The sequence below is a fragment of the Neomonachus schauinslandi genome, chromosome 2 (assembly GCF_002201575.2).
Source record: "Neomonachus schauinslandi chromosome 2, ASM220157v2, whole genome shotgun sequence".
Taxonomy (NCBI): Eukaryota; Metazoa; Chordata; class Mammalia; order Carnivora; family Phocidae; genus Neomonachus; species Neomonachus schauinslandi.
Window position 1 is genome coordinate 28,329,460 of NC_058404.1, and position 18,697 is coordinate 28,348,156.

At 37.4% G+C, this 18,697-nt stretch overlaps 1 protein-coding gene across 1 annotated transcript in view; it reads right to left on the minus strand.

The window, feature by feature from the left end:
• Positions 1-256: 256 nt before the first annotated feature.
• The window catches only part of PPP2CB (protein phosphatase 2 catalytic subunit beta), a 35,239-nt gene continuing 16,798 nt past the window's right edge, over positions 257-18,697 (minus strand). Inside the window, exons 2-7 of the mRNA XM_021694118.2 lie at positions 11,585-11,794; positions 10,319-10,492; positions 7,906-7,995; positions 7,653-7,814; positions 5,809-5,927; positions 257-1,069 (exon numbers count right to left, since the gene is read on the minus strand). Coding sequence (XP_021549793.1) covers positions 997-1,069; positions 5,809-5,927; positions 7,653-7,814; positions 7,906-7,995; positions 10,319-10,492; positions 11,585-11,794 — 828 coding nt within the window. The 3' untranslated portion in view covers positions 257-996. The remainder of the gene's footprint in view (positions 1,070-5,808; positions 5,928-7,652; positions 7,815-7,905; positions 7,996-10,318; positions 10,493-11,584; positions 11,795-18,697) is intronic.

Genomic DNA, 18,697 nt, shown 5'->3' on the forward strand with positions numbered 1-18,697 from the left:
CTCTTTTGGGGATTCTTATTTCTAGAGCAATGGATAAAGATAAAATATATTTTGGCTTTTAAAAGATTCTTCCTAGCTATAGAATGTCCTACGGTTTTAGCATACACTCCATACTTGAATACATTAATACAAACTACCTAGTAAAATGTTTAGAAATAAAAATGGTTTTATGGTCTAAACGTTACCAGCCTACTGTCTGAGGTTTTCTTCTGAATATAAGCCTTACACAAAGAACATTACACTTAAATTATCTCAACACAACTGTTTATCACAGGTCAAGAGATTTTATTTTTTTAAGAGGTTTTATATCAAGTGTCAAAATAGCAGAACTTTTCATTTAAAGCATACCTCAGTAAATCAATTTTTGTTTAAAATGGAAAGTTTATTTGCTCAGTACACCAAATAGGATGCAAGCACTGTCATGACAAATATACAGAAATATGCAGATCAACATAAAACAGTAATTTAGTTTAAATGAAGGGAAACCTTTTTAAATGTTATGACAACATACTCCCAAGAATCTTTTCTTCAGTTAATTTAACTATACATTTCAATAAAATAAAGGGTAATGGATTAAGTGGAAGTTAGCTTGTGAATTTTTCTTAAAAATAAAACCCCAACTCTATCAATCCATGCCAGTTAAACACTATAACTAAAATTTCCAAATAAGTGCAAAAGGAGATGAAGGAGTTAGTTACCTTTTTTGCTTGAACAGTCCAGAGGAAAATGGTTACTACAAATACAGCAGGCAAACTGTTAAGACTGACCGATCTAGAACATAGTGTTGTACTAAATTTCAGTCTCAAATTGTGCTAAATGCTCATCATTAATATGGCACATTTTGGTCCATGATATGGTTTAATGCCAAGACAGATCCCAATTTGTTACAGAAACACATACATTACTGTTGCTTTTTTTGTTTTGTTTTTAAATATATCTATTTTAAAAAGCCAGGTATACTTCCACATACAAAGGCAGGGTTTTCCCAGGAGGAATTTACAGGAAGTAGTCTGGGGTGCGCCGGGTAACATGAGGCTCTCCACGACGAGGTGCTGGGTCAAACTGAAGGCTATAAATGGCGAAAAAGAAAGCAAATAGTTAAAGGATTTGAATTTGCAAGCAAATGAATAAATAAGAAGACATAGTAGTAGAAGGAGCAGTATTGATTTCCCACTTTTACTATGTTTAGGACTGGAATAATCCATGGCAAGTCACTGCAGGTGCGTTCTTCCATAAAACTATCTCACAGAGCTACGGTGAAAATTGAAGCAGACAAAATGTCTGGTTCAGTGCCTGGCATAAAAGATTTGCAATATAATTATCAGCTGAATGAAAGTTGTAAGAATGGATGTTCGTTTTGCTCTAGATTTTAGGGGAAAGCATTTAGTCTTTCATGATTAAGAATGACATTAGGTGCACCTGGGTGGCTCAGTCGGTAAAGTGCCTTTGGCTCAGGTCATGATCCCAGGGTCCTGGGATGGAGCCCATGTCGAGCTCCCCACTTGGCATGGAATCTTCTTGTTCTTCTTCCTCTGCCCCTCCTGCTCATGCTCTCTCTTAAATAAACTTTTTTTTTTTTTTAAGAATTTATTTATTTGACAGAGACACAGCGAAAGAGGGAACACAAGCAGGGGGAGTGGGAGAGGGAGAAGCAGGCTTCCCGCAGAACAGGGAGCCAGATGTGGGGCTCGAGCCCAGGACCCTGAGATCATGACCCGAGCCAAAGGCAGACGCTCAACCGACTGAGCCACCCAGGCGCCCCTTAAATAAAATCTTAAAAAAAAAAAATGGGTGTTAGCTGTGGAGTTTCTGCAGATGACCTTTATCAGGAAGAGGAAGTTCTCTTGACTAATTTGCTGAGTATTTTTATTATGAAAGTGTGCTGGATTTTGACAAATGTTTTCCTGGCTTAACTGAGACGATCAAGTGCTTTTTTTGTCCAATGGATTATTGCTTTGATTTTTCATATTTTGAACCAACTCTGCCTTCCTGGGATAAATCACAGTTGGTCACTGTGTATAATCCTGTTTGTATATTACTAGATTCAGTTTGCTAATGTTTTGTTGCAGATTTTTGCAACTATAAGCATAAAGAGTATTGGTCTGTAGTTTTCTTAAATTATCTTTGATTTTGGTATTAGGGTAATACAGACTTCAAAGAATACATTGGGAAATGATCCCTCCTATTCTATTCTTAGTTTCTGTGAAAAACTGGTGTTAATTCCTTTTTAAACTTTTAGTCATTTCATCAGTGAAGCCCACCGGGCTTGGGGGCTTTTCTTTGTAGGAAGTTTTAAAATATTAATTCAACTTTTTCACTTGTTACAGGTCTATTCACATTTTCTGAGTCAATTTTGGCAGTTTGTCTTCCTAGGAATTTGTCCATTTTATCCAAGTTACCTAGTTTGTTGCCGTACACTTATTCATTATATTCCCTTGTAATTCTTTTTATTTCAATAAGGTCTGTAGTGATTTTGGTAATGTGAATCTTCACTCATTTTTGTTTGGCCAGTCTAGTTAAGACTTTTCAATTTTGTTGAAAAGAACCAACTCTGATTTTGATTATTTTTCCATTTCATTGATTTCCTTTTTATTTCCTTCTGTATGTTTGCACTGGGGTTTAGGTTGCTCTTCTTTTTCTAGGGTCCTTAAAATGTTAGGTCACTGACTTGAGATCTTTCTAAAAATCTGATTTTTAATACAGGCAACTTACAGTTATATATTTCCCTGCAAACACTGCTTTCATTGTATCACATAAGTTTTGGCACATTCTGTTTTCATTTTTATTCATCTCAAAGTATTTTCTAATTTCCCTTATGATTTATTCTTTGATTCAGGTCATTTAGGAGTATGTTAATTTCCACATATTTACACATTTTCCAGTTTTCCTTCTATTTTGATTTCTAATTTCATTCCACTGTGTTTGGAGAACATATTTTGTATGACTTCAATATTCTTTTTTTTAAAGGAGGAGCAGAAGGAGATGATAGAGAATCTTAAGCAGGCTCCATGCCCAGTGCAGAGCCTGACATGGGGCTTGATCTCATGACCCTGAGGTTCATGATCTGAGCTGAAATCAAGAGTTGGACACTTAACTGACTGAGCCACCCAGACACCCCTCAATAGTTTTAAGTTTACTGAGGCTTGGGTTTATAGCCCAGCATATAGTCAATCTTAGAGAATGTTCCATGTGCATTTGACAAAACTACTCTGCTACTATTGGGTGGAATGTTCCATAAATGTTAAGTTATAGTTTCTCAAGTCTTCTATGTCATTGGTGATATTCTGCCTAGTTCTATTATTGAAAGTAGCATAATAAAGTCTCCAACTACTGTTCAACTGTCTATTTCTCCCTTCAATTCTGTTCATTTTTGCTCCACAGTTGTGTTATGTTTATAACTGGTATATTCTCCTAATGCTTTGACTCTTTCATCATTGTGAAATGTCTTTACGTCTAATAAACATTTTTATTTTGAAATCTACTTTGTCTATTAGTATAACCAGTTCAAGTCATGTGGTTGCTGTTAGCATGGTTATCTTTTTCACCTACTTTCAACCCTTTTGTTTTTAATCTAAATTATGCTTTCTGTAGGTATCATAAAGCTGGATCTTTAAAAACAAAAAATCTGACAAATTTTGCCTTCTGATTGCATTACTTAAACCACTCACATTTAATATTGATATGACTGGCTTTATACCTGCCATTTACTTGTTTTCTTTCTTGGTTCCCACTTTAACTGGTTTTTTATTAAAAGCATATTTTCTAGTGCACCTTTTAATTCCTTTAATAACTTGTTATTTTTCCTAAATTATTTTATTATTGATTGCTTGAAAACTTACAATACACAACTTACAGAATTCTACCGATTTATAAATTCTAGTCAATTAAGAGAAATTAATTCCTGTATAGTAAGCGCCTTTCCATTTCCTTCTTTTGCTACTGATGTTATGTTAAAATCCCCAAAACGCATTGTTATAATTACTATTTCATACGATGTCATGCCCTTAAAGCTGAGAAAGGAGAGCAAATGTGTATAGATTTTGTTATATTAACCTTCTCATTTTTATTTTCTTCATATTCTTCTTTTGGATTCAAGTTATTAAGAAACACACACACAGGACAGTAATTGTAAATGACAGTATAATTGCATCTTCTTAACTGATTTAAAAACCAGTGCAAAAACAATATGGATGTATTTGTAGTACAGCTGAATTTTTAAGAAATGTAATAGACAAAAGAAGAGCCAAGAAAAGCCTTCCTGGGATCACAGTCAACACGGGGAGACAAGACGACTGTGCACATAGCTATACCCACACAGCAACAATTAGAGTAGCAGTTGGGGCATTCTTGAAAACATTCCCAAGCCACACACAGACTATGCTGGGTCAAACAGTTTACCTCCAAAATTCATGTCCGTTCAGAACCTCAGAATGTGACACTATTTGGTCTTTGCAGATGTTATTAGTTAAGGTGAGGTCATACTGGATTAGGCTGAGCCCTAAATTCAATCTGGTGGTATTCTTTTCTTTCCTTTTTTTTTTTTTTTTTTCTCTGAGAGAGGATGAGCAGGGAGGGGCAGAGGGAGAATAAGAGAGAGAATCTCAAGCAGGCTCCAGGCTCAGCATGGAGCCCAACCTTACGACCCTGAGATCATGACCTGAGCCAAAATCAAGAGTCAGATGCTCAACCAACTGAGCCACCCAGGTGGCCCATCAATCTGATGGTATCTTTATTAAAGAAACAGACACACAGGGGAGAGTGCCATGTGAAGACAGAGACTGGGGTGATGCATCTATAAATCAAGGATTGTAGGAGCCACCAGAAGCTAGGGAGAGGCAAGAAAGGATCCTCCCCTAGAGCTTTTACAACATCATCCTGCCAACACCCTGATTTCAAATTTCTAGCCTCCACAAACGTGAGAATAAATTCCGTTAAGGCACCCACTTTGTGGTAATCTGTTACAGCAGCCCTAGGAAACTAATACACAGATTAATCAACAAAAGGGTATATAACCCTCAATGATACCAGAGCTTTAAACACAATCTCTAATCAAATACTGGCTGATCAAGTTACTCTTTGACCCAGGAGCAACTCCTAGGAAGCCAGGCTTAAAACCCCAATCACATACATCTCTGACAGTCTGGGAAATGACACTATGTGCATCCTTAAGGTTGCACTCTCTCAGGACTAATCAAACAAGGAAAATCCAAGGTACTAGTGTGCTTGGTTGAACTGTGAGCCAAAATATAAATTCTTTCAACTCTGATAGCAACTTCTTAGCCACAGACATTCCCAGTGATCTTACTGGATTAGGGTGAGCCCTAAAATTTCAATGACCAAGGAGGCTTGAGCACAACCTCTGAACAGTAAGTGGCTTGTGCCCACCCAGAGGGAACCTCTAAATAACTCTGTTGTTTGGTTAACAAAGGCTTAGCCATTAAACCCAGGAAAATATCTGAGCAGGGCCCAAGGTAGAATGACTGTGGAGTAGTTTCTGAACAAGGGATGTGGAAAGATGGGGAGGGAAGAGGTTATGGCTCAAATTCCACAGATTCTGGCTATTACTGAAATTTAGTACATTTTCTAGAATGTTTCTCCATGGGCTGTATGCATTTTGGACAATATTCTAAAACCTACAATAACTGTTTAAAATAACCTTCCAGTTAAATGACTGTTTCTGTTGGGAAGAGGGTTTGCCACGTTCCTCATTCTAGTATTACAGAAGCAGAAATCCTCTAATTTTAATAAACTACATTTAAAATTTCTAAAAGCAATTATATACAATTTAAAAAATTTTCAGTTACTTACAAGGAGTATTTTAAAGTGTCATCTAATTCCATGATAGCAGCCTGGTTCCCACAACGGTAACAGTAATTGGGTGCACTGAAAATGGTAACCACATTCCGATCATGACACCAATTGTATCCCTGCAGCATTAAAAAAAAAACCAAAAAATAACACTTCACTATAAAATTATAATCTTGACATGGGTCCGTTTAGAAAACTACATTCAAAAATTACAGATATTCTTGGTGGAAATGTCGTTTTCTCTGCTCCCTTATATGGTATCCATCCTTAACTCTGGGCACCTGCACGGAATACTCCACTGCTGGGCCCAGGGTACTGTGCCACGGAGCTCAAGAACGGCATCGTTCTATTTACATCTATGCTTTGGCTCTTGGCTCAGATATGTATTAAAATTTCTCCCACAACGATGGAAGATTTCTTAGTTTTTCCTTCTATCAGTTATTGCTTTATATATTTTGAATCTATTACTAGGTAAACACAAGCTCAATTATTTCTTCCCTAGAGAACTGGGCCAGTTTTCATCAATAATGACCTTTTATTTCTATATATACTTTTTAACTCAAAGGCTATTATGATGCACATTATTAGCTGTATTTTGGGTAATTCTCTAATTGATATATCAACATACCATTTTCCCTCTACTTCTAGTCTGTAGTGTCATTATTATGTTTTATTTTTAATTTTTATTTTTTTCATTATGTTTTAGATTCCTCTCAATTAGCAGCTGAACTTTGATTGTCTAATTCAGAGTCTCAGGATTTTAGGGATGTAAAAATTTTCATCCATTCACATTTGTTATGATTACTGATACAATTAGGTTATCTTTACCATATGAATTTATATTCCTTGTTAACCATGTTCTCACTCCTCCTGCCTCAATTGGGTTGAAGTTTTCTCTAACATCTTGAAACCACTCCCTGATTTAAAAGAATAAAATTCTATTTATATTCCTTTAGTATTTATAAAATAGTAACATCATGGTAGAGAAATCTGGCAGCCAGCAGCTTAACTAAGTGATTCAAGCAGAGATTCCATGACCCTAACATGACGCACTGAAAAGCACGTCCCATCGTGCTGTGGCATGCCTGCCAAATATGCATACCCCGAGTCATAAGGCAACATCAATCAAACCACAGGTGAAGGATACTTCTACAAAACGTAGTCTTTAAAAATGTAAAGATTATGCAAAACAAAATCTGAGGAATTATTTCCACACCAAAGGAGACTGAATACAGCATGATCCTGGATGAGATTATACATGGACATACACGACTGAATTTTCCTATCAAGAACATTAGTGAGTTACTAAAAAATTCAAATGAAGTGTTTAGATCATAGTACTGTATCAATGCAAATTCTGGACTGTGATAATTATACTGTAGTAACATAAGAGAACATCTTTATTTTTGCAAAATATACATGGAAATTTGGAGGTAAAGGAGCACCATGTCTGCAACTGACATTCAAATATTTTAAAAGAAATGTGTATGGAGGAAGGGAAGCTGGAAGATAGAGATAGAATACTAAAATACGAAAATATATTTGAGGCATCAGTGTAGGATACAAGAGAATTTTTTGATAATATTTTTGAAACTTTCCTCTATGTCTAAATTAATTTCCAAAGTGAGTTATAATTTTGCTCTGGCCAACTAGTACTTTCCCCTATTTGCTAAAACCAGCTCAATTTTTTCTCCTTTCATTTAGGTAATAGGGAGGAAATGTTTCATGAAGCCTTATGACAGAGATATATATTTATTAGAAATAAAGATTATCTTAAAGAAAACACTTCTTCCATTTAAAAAAAAAACCAAAACAAAACATCATCCTGTGGGAAAAAGACGTACCTCCATTACAAGTTGGTGAGCTCGAGAAACCAGTGTGAGACCATTGGCATGGTTAAATGTTTCAGAAATGTCCTGTCCAAATGTGTAGCCAGCACCACGTGGTGAGATACCCCACCCACCACGATCATCTGGATCTGACCACAACAGATCACACATTGGGCCCTGGCCAAGAAAATTAAGTACATGTTATTTCATTTAGCTTTACCACAATGTGGTTATATTTCTTTGTTTTTAAAATTAAAACCAAGTTTACCTCGTGTGGAACTTCTTGTAAACGATCCAAAGCTCTTATATGATCCAGTGTATCTATGGATGGAGAGAGGCCACCGTGGAGGCAGAATATCTGTTTGTGAATTAAAAAAAAAAGAAAAAAAAAGTTTTATTAAATGCTGAAAGTTAATGGAGAGTAAATAAATAATGGTTACAAAATGTAAATCCTAATAGCTCTTCTTTTCAAAGTAAAATTTAATAATATTCACTGTGGAAAATTTATAAAATACAATGGAAAAGGAAACAAAAATCAATTAGAGAGCTACTGATACTTTAAAATATTTCTTTTTTCCTTATAATCAATCCTAAGTATTTTGTATAGTATTTTTTCCCCTTCTCTAGCAAATGGGACCTCCATTCTTGTGACTCACCATTACATTTTCTGCTAACATATATAATTTTTTTGTTTCTCTTACAGGAAGGACAGTACCATTCCTGTTATTGGCTCCAATAGTTTTTCAGCTTTCGTAAGAGTTCTCTGAGTACAGAATCATGTTGTTAGCAAAAATATTTAATTTCTTCTCCATGTTTATACCCTTTAATTCTTTTTAATACTCAGGGCACTGGCTAGGATTTCCAAAAAATCCTTGAAAATAAAATTTTTCAGTTTGTTTTTGGTAAAATCTCTATTCCCACACCCATCCTCTAGGGATTTTGTATCAGAGAGAATAGTAATACAAGTTTTAGAAGGCATTTTTCTCCCAATTTTGAAGAGATTTCTGATGTTTTGCTGATTAAGTATAGCCAGTATAAGTTTCTTTATTCAATTAATGTTATTTTATTTTACTACTTAAAAACTGAGTTTTATTTTTTGGTGCTTGCCATGTCTGGTTTGGTATTGAGGTTATACTAACTTCACAGAATAAATTTTGAAGCTCTTCATCTTTTCCTAAGCTCTAGAACACAGAAATTATATGTATGTTCCTTAAAGGTTTGGTAGAATTTGCCTAGAAAACTATCCAGACCTGGTTACTTTTCCAATTTCTTCTAAGTTTGGTAGTTTATTTACATTGGCCTAATTTCTTCAAAAACTATTTTGCTGTAGGAAATTTCATCTTTCCAAGTGCACCAGATTAAAGCTGTACCCTATGTTATTGTGATACACAAGCACATCCATATTGATAGTCATGCCGTATTTCTCATTCCTAGTGATTTTTTGGTATCCATTTGTGGTTTTTTTTTTTTTTTTTTTAAAGATTTATTTATTTGGGGGGCGGGGGAGGTGCAGAGGGAAAGAGAGAATCCTAAAGCAGACTCCCCGCTGAGCTGGGAGCCTAACTCGGGGACTTGATCCCAGGACCCTGAGATCATGACCTAAGCCAAAATCAAGAACTGGATGCTTAAACGACTGAGCCACCCAGGCACCCCTCCATGTCTGCTTTTATCTTTAATCCTTTAAGTTTATTTTACTATCGTTTCTTTGAGTTAAATGTTTATTTCACATTTCCTTTAATTTTTCAACAAAATGAATGGGAGACTATGAATTTCCCTGTGTTTTATCCCTGTTTACATCCAAAAATTTTGGTTTACATCATACTTCCACTGTCATTTAGAAATAATTTGTGAACTCTTGAAGTCCACATTGTTTTCTTTCATTTTAGCCAAGTCTAGGCAAAATATTGTCCTTTGAAATTAATTACTGCAGTGTCAATATCACGGCTGGGAAAAATGTGGACTGTCAGGACCACAAAGAAAAGGCTATAACCAAATTATGAGTGGATCTATTATGCCCATGACAATTCTAGGCTTTTATACGGCTTAGGAACTGCAGACTTGTACCACATATTATTTATTTTTTGGTACTGTATGTTTCATATTTAAAGTTAAATCAGTTCATGTTCACAGTGATTATCTCTTAGAAACTAGGATAACAGAAACTTGCACATTTTTCTTATATTTTGAATGTTTTACAGTGTGTCTATAATACTCATTACAGGTGGAAATAAAGCATGCACATCTTAATGAAGATGTAATACACAATATTGCTGCTTGTAACTACCATGAAAATAGGAATAAAAAGTTATTAATGGTAACCAGCAAACACTGTGTATATGTATGGAGCTAGTTTTAAAAAAACAGCTTTGCTTTACTAGTATTGTACTTCAGGGTCTTAAGCATTTATGATACTTGTCTATAACAGAAAAAGCGTATTGGCAAATTCTTTGGCAAAAATATTTACACACATATCTGAGAACCAACAGGGAAATCTGCTGGTCACAATGTGCATAAAACTTAACCTAATTCTCTATTCTGAAATTTTAATTATAAGGAAAAGAGGCAGAAAAGGCCAAGGAGATGTGGAAATCATGTCATGTAAATCTAAACCCTAACTTGCTAATAGAAAATCTTTTCTTACTTTTATTCCTCTCCCACCCACCATAGAAGCACATACACACCTGTCCATCTACTAAAGCTGTAAGTGGAAGATAATCAAATAGATCTGTAAAATATTTCCAAACATTGGCATTTCCATACTTTCGTAGACATTCATCATAAAAGCCATACACTTGGGTAATTTGTCGGCTTTCGTGATTTCCTCTCAATATTGTAATGCGTTCTGGATAACGCACCTGCAGGAAAAGCAAAAGAAATTCATGGTATAAAGCGTATTTTTACTAGTGTTATGTTAAGCACATTAACTTCTGACCCATTTCTTTAAATGGTTCTTTTGTGTGCTGTTGCATTAAATGCTAATTCTTATTCAGAATTAAAAATTTTCTCATTCACTGCTGACTGACCTTTGAAATATTTATATTCCTTCGTCTTCATTACTATTTATAACACCCTTATTGGAACCCTTACTAACTGATATCTATGTTATTATAATAAAACTGTATCTGATTCTTGGTCTTTAATATCCTCTTCATCCTCAATCACCAGTCTTCTAGGTCTTTCCAGAACACTATGTCTTACTGCTGAATGGATACTGATGGTCAAAGATTTGGACTAGAGACAAACTCCTTTTTATACTAACTTCTCTCTCCCCCTTCAACTTTTATTTCCCACAGAAAGACTGTATTTGCTAACAAAAACAGGCCCTTGCCAAATCTGGGCAAGATTTCAAATGTATTTAGAGTTTCCTTTTCATAACAAAACACAGAGACATACCTTACAGCATACTATTTAGTTAGGGATGTGTTTGATAGGAAGTATGAAAAAGCAGCAGATTCTGTTAACCAAATTAACCTAAAAGCTGCAAATGCATACTTCAGTTTATACATATTTATTAACTATCCATTATGTGCCCCAAATTAAGCTCACTGTTTAAAGCTAGGTGCCAGGTCCACATAAATGTAATACATGTGAAGTGATAAAAGATATGAATTGTGTGATAGAAAAAAAGACACAGGAATAACAGACTTCTCAAGGCAAGAATTAAATTGACTGTTTATGAGGGATACCTACTTAAGTAAAAAATGGTTCCAAGACTTCAGCTGTGGACCACCTAAGGGAGAGATTTACCAGAAGTAGGCAGGACACACTAAATGTTTAATTTTCATTTCTCTCTCTTTTACAAGATGTAAAACCAACTATTATATTTTAAGGGGCTATAAACTGAATGGATAAAATATAACAGAAGATATGCAATATTGCCATCTTCCCCTTTTGCAGGTTTAAAGGTTGGAAAAAAAAAAAAAAAAACTGAATTTCATTCATCATACCTTTAATGCCACAAGAAGAGTCACAGTCTCCACTGAGTAATAGCCTCTGTCTACATAGTCGCCCATGAATAGATAGTTTGTATCTGGTGATTTTCCACCAATTCTAAAGAGTTCCATAAGATCATGGAATTGACCATGCACATCTCCACACACGGTAACAGGACAACGAACCTCTTGCACATTTGATTCTTTTGTTAAAATTTCCTTAGCCTGTTAAAAAAAGAAATGAAATTAAAAGCATCATTTCTTGCATATTAAAAGAAAATATTGGGGGAAAAAAGATGAAATGAACCTTAGAAAATCATAAAACTAAAACGACAAGAGATACCAAGTTACATCTACCAGGACAGCTAAATTTAAAAGGTAACAAATGTTTCTGAGGATGTGAAGAAATTGGAACTCTCACACACTGTTGGTGGGAATGTAAAGTGGTACAGCTGCCGTGGAAAACAGTCTGGCAGTTCCTCAAAACATTAAACATAGAATTACCATGTGATCCAGCAATTCTGTTCCTAGATATATGTTTAAGAGAAATGAAAACTCAAGTTTACACATGTTCATAGCAGCTTTATTCATAATAGCTAAAAAGTGGAAACTACCCAAATGTCCAATTAAGTGATGAGGGGATAAATAAAATGTGGTGTTACTCGTTCAATGGAGTATTATTCAGCAATAAAAAGTACTGATACATGCGACAACTCTGAACACACTGTTAAGTGCAAGAAGACCGTCACAAATGGCCATATATGACTCCATTTACGTGAAGTGTCCAGAGAGACAAATATACAGAGACAGAAAGCTTAGTGGTTGCCTAGGGCTGAGAGGACTGGGGGATAAAAGCTAAGAGGTACAGGGCGCCTGGGTGGCTCAGTTGGTTGGGCGACTGCCTTCGGCTCAGGTCATGATCCCGGAGTCCTGGGATCGAGTCCCGCATCGGACTCCCTGCTCAGCAGGGAGTCTGCTTCTCCCTCTGACCCTCCCCGCTCTCATGCCTAACTCTCTGTCTCATTCTCTCAAATAAATAAATAAAATCTTTAAAAAAAAAAAAAAAAGCTAAGAGGTACAGGGGTTCCTTCTGTGGGTAATGAAAATGTTCTAATATTGTGGTGATGGATGTACATTATCTGACTATACTAAAAGCCAGGGAGCTGTATACTCTACATGAATGCATTGCATTCATTAGGAATATATCAATAGAAATTCTATCTCAAAAGCTGTTTTTTGGGGGCACTTGGGTGGTTCAGTCGGTTAAGCATCCAACTTGATCTCAGCTCAGGTTCTGATTTCAGGGTTGTGCATTCAAGCCCTGTGCTGGGCTCCACGTTGGGCATGGAGCCTACTTAAAAACAAAACTTTTTTTCCCCCCAACAAATAATCTTATTTGCATTTTTAAAAAGGTTAATAAAAGTTAGAAATCAGTTATTCAAATTTTTTGGTAAACAGACACCTTCCTACCAATTCATAGGCTAACCTTCAATTTCCTTATTCCAACTATTTTATATATTAGTCAAATTAACATATACCATTGGAGGCCCTGAAGGACAGAATTTATATATAAACAATGGCAAATTAAACAAATGGACTAAATTCAAGTTCATTACACCTCACCTACCCAGCAACTTTGCCTAATAGAAAGAGCCCAGAATCAGAGAAAATTAAAAAAGGCCTCTGAAGTAATAAAACAGATTATGATAAAAATATACGTACCTCCCCACCAATCTGCCAGAAGTCTCTTAGGTCTTCTTCTGGCCCTATTGGTATGTGCAAAATTCTAATAAGCTACTTATAGTTTCCAGATCCATGGCAGATTAGGAACAGAAAACCAAAAGAACAAGAGGTAGGAACTGGGACCAAGAGTAAGAAACAGCCTGAGAGTGAGGGTGATGGTAGAGAAAATGACATGGCAACAGAAGTCAAACACTAAGGATGAAACTTAGAGTAGGACCCGGTAGAGGAGAGCTGAGACTGGTAGGAGAGTAGAATTTTAGGGACATTTCTCTGCCTTGCCAGATGGGATCATCTAAAGAGCATTTAAAAACATGAATTTTGAGGGCGCCTGGGTGGCTCAGTTGGTTAAGCGACTGCCTTCGGCTCAGGTCATGATCCTGGAGTCCCTGGATCGAGTCCCGCATCGGGCTCCCTGCTCGGCAGGGAGTCTGCTTCTCCCTCTGACCCTCCCCCCTCTCATGTGCTTGCTCTCTCTCATTCTCTCTCTCTCAAATAAATAAATAAAATCTTAAAAAAAAACAAACAAACATGAATTTTGAGTTTCTATACGTAAGTTCCTATTGCTTGCATCTCTGTCAACAGACTTTAACATTCTTGCTAATGGGTGTGAAACAATATCTTTTAATTTGCACCTCTAATAGGTATACTTTTTTTTTTAAAAAGCAGCTTTTTAGGTTTATTCGGGTGTGTGTGTGTGTGTGTGTGTGAGAGAGAGAGAGAGAGAGAGAGAGAGAGAGAGAGAGATGCCTAACTCACAAAATTAGGCTTTCTATTTGGTTGTTTATACTTTCCCTATAGATTGTACTGATTTTTGCTCTTTATGGTCTGTGCTGCTTGGGTCTTGTTTTAGAAATTGTTCTCCTGGGGCGCCTGGGTGGCTCAGTCGCTAAGTGTCTGCCTTCGGCTCAGGACATGATCTCTGGGTTCTGGGAAGGAGCCCTGCGTGGGGCACCCTGCTTCGCTGGGAGTCTGCTTCTCATGCTCCCTGTCCCTCCCCCCACCCTGTGTGCACTCTCTATGTCTCTGTCTCAAATAAAGAAATAAAATCTTAAAAAAAAAAAAATTGTTCACACAGAGGTCAAAAAAGGCATTCCTGCATTTTTATTCCAGTTTTGTTTTTCACACTTAACATGTCTTTAATTCAGCTGGAATTTGTTATATGATACAATGTAGGGTTTCATTTTTTTTAAAAGATTTTATTTTTAAGTAATCTCTACACCCAATGGGGGCTCGAATTTACAACTCCGAGATCAAGAGTCCCATGCTCTCTGACTGAGCCAGGCAGGTGCCCTGTGATTCATTTTTACTTTATTTTTCCTAATGGTTAGTAGCTGGCCTAGCATTATTTATTTATTTATAATAGTGCCATCCTTTTGTAAAGACCCACGTTCTGTTTTCTGCTTTCTTACCTGCACTGGAAACGACGCTGGACACCCTCTCAGATTCCCTTATAATTCTTTTCCTGAAGACGCTGCCTGTCTTTTGATCTGTACTGCTGTCATCACGGATGGTGCCCTGAGCTGGCCAGAATCTAAGCTGAACTTGTGGACCTGCCTGGCCCTCCCTCTGAGCCCTAACTCTGCCTTTGCTGCTCCTCTATTTCCAGACGTGGATGGAATGCCACATGGTGGGATGGGGGGTCTGGCTTCTTGAGCAGGGGCTGAAGGAGGGATGTGCAATCTGGAAATAGGTGGGAGTCACCTCATGGAGTGCACCTTGACTAGTGGCAGAGAGAGAATGAAGGCAACAGGGAAAAACCGCCAGCCTGGTTCTTCCTTTCATGACCTCTCCGAGGTATTTGTCTGGATTCGGCAGAAGCCCCACCTCCCAAGGTAATCCATCATGTATCACCCTGCTTCATAGCTTTCTCACCTGATTTTTTTGCCTCCCCCTTATCTAGCTGGGCTTGCATAGTCCCTAAATGAAGTGTCAGCATCTTAATCCTTGCCTCAGATCCCCTTCTCACTGCTCTACTGCCCGTGTCAATAAAAGTCTGAGTTAATTACTATGAGAAACCAGGTTAACAGGGAAGTGAGGCTCCCTTCTTTATTCCTTTTATTCAAAACTATCTATTTTTGATCCCTTCATTAAGCCTGCCATATGAATTTTAAAACTAATTTTGTCAAAGCCTATTAAAACTTTGAGACTTTTGACTCAAATTGCATTGAATTTATATGTATTTGTAGTCATCTTTAGAATACTGTCTTTCCAATGATGAATATGGTATTACATATTTAGATTTCCTTTATTCTTCAATTTCTTAATTGTCTAATAATGTCTACTCGTTGCTATCAGATGTAATCCAAAGTAATTTATATTTGATACTATTCTGGGACTTTAAAAATATCTCTTACGCCAGATTTTTAGGAATACTTAAAACTTTATAGAGTCTCTTGGATTTTTCATATATACTACAGAATGACAATTCTGTTTTTTTCCCTTTATAAATCTTAACAATTACTAATGTCATAGTCTGTTTGGCCTGCTCTAACAAAAATGCCATAGATTGGGTAGCTCAGGAACAACAGAAATTTATTCCTCACAATTCTGGAAGTCTAAGATCAAGATTTCCTGAAACTTAGTAAGATCAAACTCCTTCAATCTATTATTAAGTCATAATTTCTTAAGGTAGGGGAAATTTTAAGGTGATGGGGATTAAGAAGTACACTTGTGATGAGCACCAGGTGATGTATGGAGTGTTGAATGGAGTGCTGAATCACTATATTGTACACCTGAAACTAATATAACACTATGTTAAACTGGAACTTAAAATTTAAAAAAATTAAAAAAATTTTTTGAGGGAGGGAGGGAGGTGGGGCAGAGGAAGAGGGAAAGAGAATCTTAAGCAGGCTCCACACCCAGCATGACGCCCAATGTGGGGTGCAATCTTAAAACCCTGAGCTCATGACCTGAGCCAAAATCAGATGCCTAACTGGCTGAGCCACCCAGGTGCCCTTTCTTTTTTGTTGCATTCCTTGTAATTATCTTAAGTCTTAACTTCCGAGGCAGTTAGATTTTTTTTCTGCTACATCTAGTCTGCTTTTCTTGTTACTACTACCAGTTTTGCCCTCAATTTGTTTCCTACATATTCAGCTCGTACTATGCTTTTGTTTTCAATCTTATTTAATCCACATCATAGTGAACTGTTTTATAACTTGGGCACATCTGGATAATTTCTTTCTGTTCCTTAGGATAAGGTTTGCTTTTTAAATTTTGTGTTCTTTGTATATTTCCCAAGCAGTGTTTCTTCCTTGCTTGCTGTTATTTGCTTGCCATGCTGTTCTCACTCTGTTGCTGAGCTATCAGTTGAAACCTTCTATTTACGCCAACATATTGTGCGGCATTTATTAACTCCCACTCTACCACATGTGAGACTGGTTTGTTTTCCCCCAAAGAACCACAGGTTTAAAGTCAAGGTAGTTAATTTCAATTCTTTTTTTAGCCAAGAGATGGGGTGAGAGGGCTCACAAGGGAGAGTGTGGGGTCTAGAATACCTATAAACTGTATTCACTTCTGAAGATTTTTAAGGCTCACTCCATTCTTAGAGGGGAATACTCTCAGACCTTGGACATGTTCCCCAATCAATGTGTTGTCTTAGTTTGGGCAGCCTTGATGCATTTAATTCTGTCCCTGTCGGATAGCCATTTCCACTATTTCTCAGACAAAAGAGGAATGAGCTCAAGATCCCATTTAGCTGTCTCCTTTCAGAGATACTGGGATATCAAAAAAAACCCCTCTGGGTTTTGCTGGCTCACCCACATGGCTTGGAGTGGCAGGGTATAGTGAGGAGTGGTACCTCATTGTGTCACTCAGTGATCCCAGCCCTGGGCTGTGCCTCTTTTCAGTTATTATTTCCTGTCGTTTAACTTTTTCCTGTTGTTCATGTCATTAACAACATTAACAGAAAAAACAACAGGTAATTACCCATTTTCCTCGGTGTTGGCCAGACCACATCTGGAGTAACCTGATGCATTAGGTGGTGAATAAAGAGGGGCAAGGACTACAAAAATATGCTTCTTTTCCATTCATGAGATTGGCAAAAATGACATTTACCCACTGTTAGCAAGGTTATTCTCTATTTTTTTTTTTTAAGCAAGGCTATTCTCATACCCTACCGGTGAGAACGCACATTTATACATCTTCTTTGGAAAACAACTGACAGTAGCTAACAAAATGTAAAGTGATCTGAGGCGAAGACTGCTGAACCTCAATATCTACTCTCCTCTTCCTTCTCCACAATTAATCTAATTGTACTCAAGGCAGCCATAACAAATACCACAGCCCAGGTGGCTTTCAACAACATAAACTGCTTCCTCACAGTTCTGAAGGTTGGAAAGTCCAACATCAAGGTGCCAGCTGACTCGATTCCGGGTGCGGACCCTCACCCTGTTCTGCAGAGGCACGCCTTCTGCACCTCACATGGGAGTGTGTGAGAGACAGACATTATCTCTTTTAGTGTCTCTTCTGATAAGGGCACTAATCCCATTCGTGGGAGCTTGACCCTCCTGACCACAAACTACCTCTCAAAGGCCCCACCTCCAAATACCACCACATTGGTAATTAGGCTTCATATATAAATTTTGGGAGGACACAAATATTCAGTCCGTGGCACCAGCCTCTCATGCAGCTACCAATGGCCACGAGACTAAGTTCTGGTCGGTGAGATGTAAGGAGTGTTACGTGGGAACCAGAAAGTTTCCTTAAGGAGGGTACATGCCCTTCAACACTCTCCATTCTGTTTCCTGAAATGTTTATGTGACGACGGCTGGAACTCCAGAAGCCACGTTGGACCACAAGGACCAGAGCAGAGCGCTGGAAGATGTGGCAGGCTGAAAAAACACCCACAAAGATATATTCACTTCCTAATCACCAAAACCTGTGTCTGTGACCTCACACGAAAAAGATGCGATTAAGGATTTTGACAGGAGCAGTTTATCCTAGATTATCTAGATTATCCTGACAAGCCCTAAATGAGGCAGAGGGGGTTTTGGGGGACACACACACCCAAGACAGAATAAAGTGATGCGGCCAAGGAATGCCAGCAGTCACCAGAAGCTCTAAGAGGCAAAGGACAGACTGTCCCCAAGCTTCCAGAGGGTATGTGGCCCTGCTGACACCTTGATCTTGGACTTCTGGCCTCCAGAGTTGTGAGACAATATACATCCGCGGTTTTAAGCCAGCCAGTTTGTAGTAATTTGTTGCAGCAACCACAGAAAAATAACACAGCAAGTGTCTGGTTTCCTAGCAACTCTGTGGAGCTACCATATCACCCCTGGAGTGCTTATCTCCGGATCTGCCTATACCTAAGAAAAATATAAAAACTGCTACTTTGGTTAAGCCCTTATTTTGGGTTTTCTGTTACAGAAACCTAATGCTGATATCTGA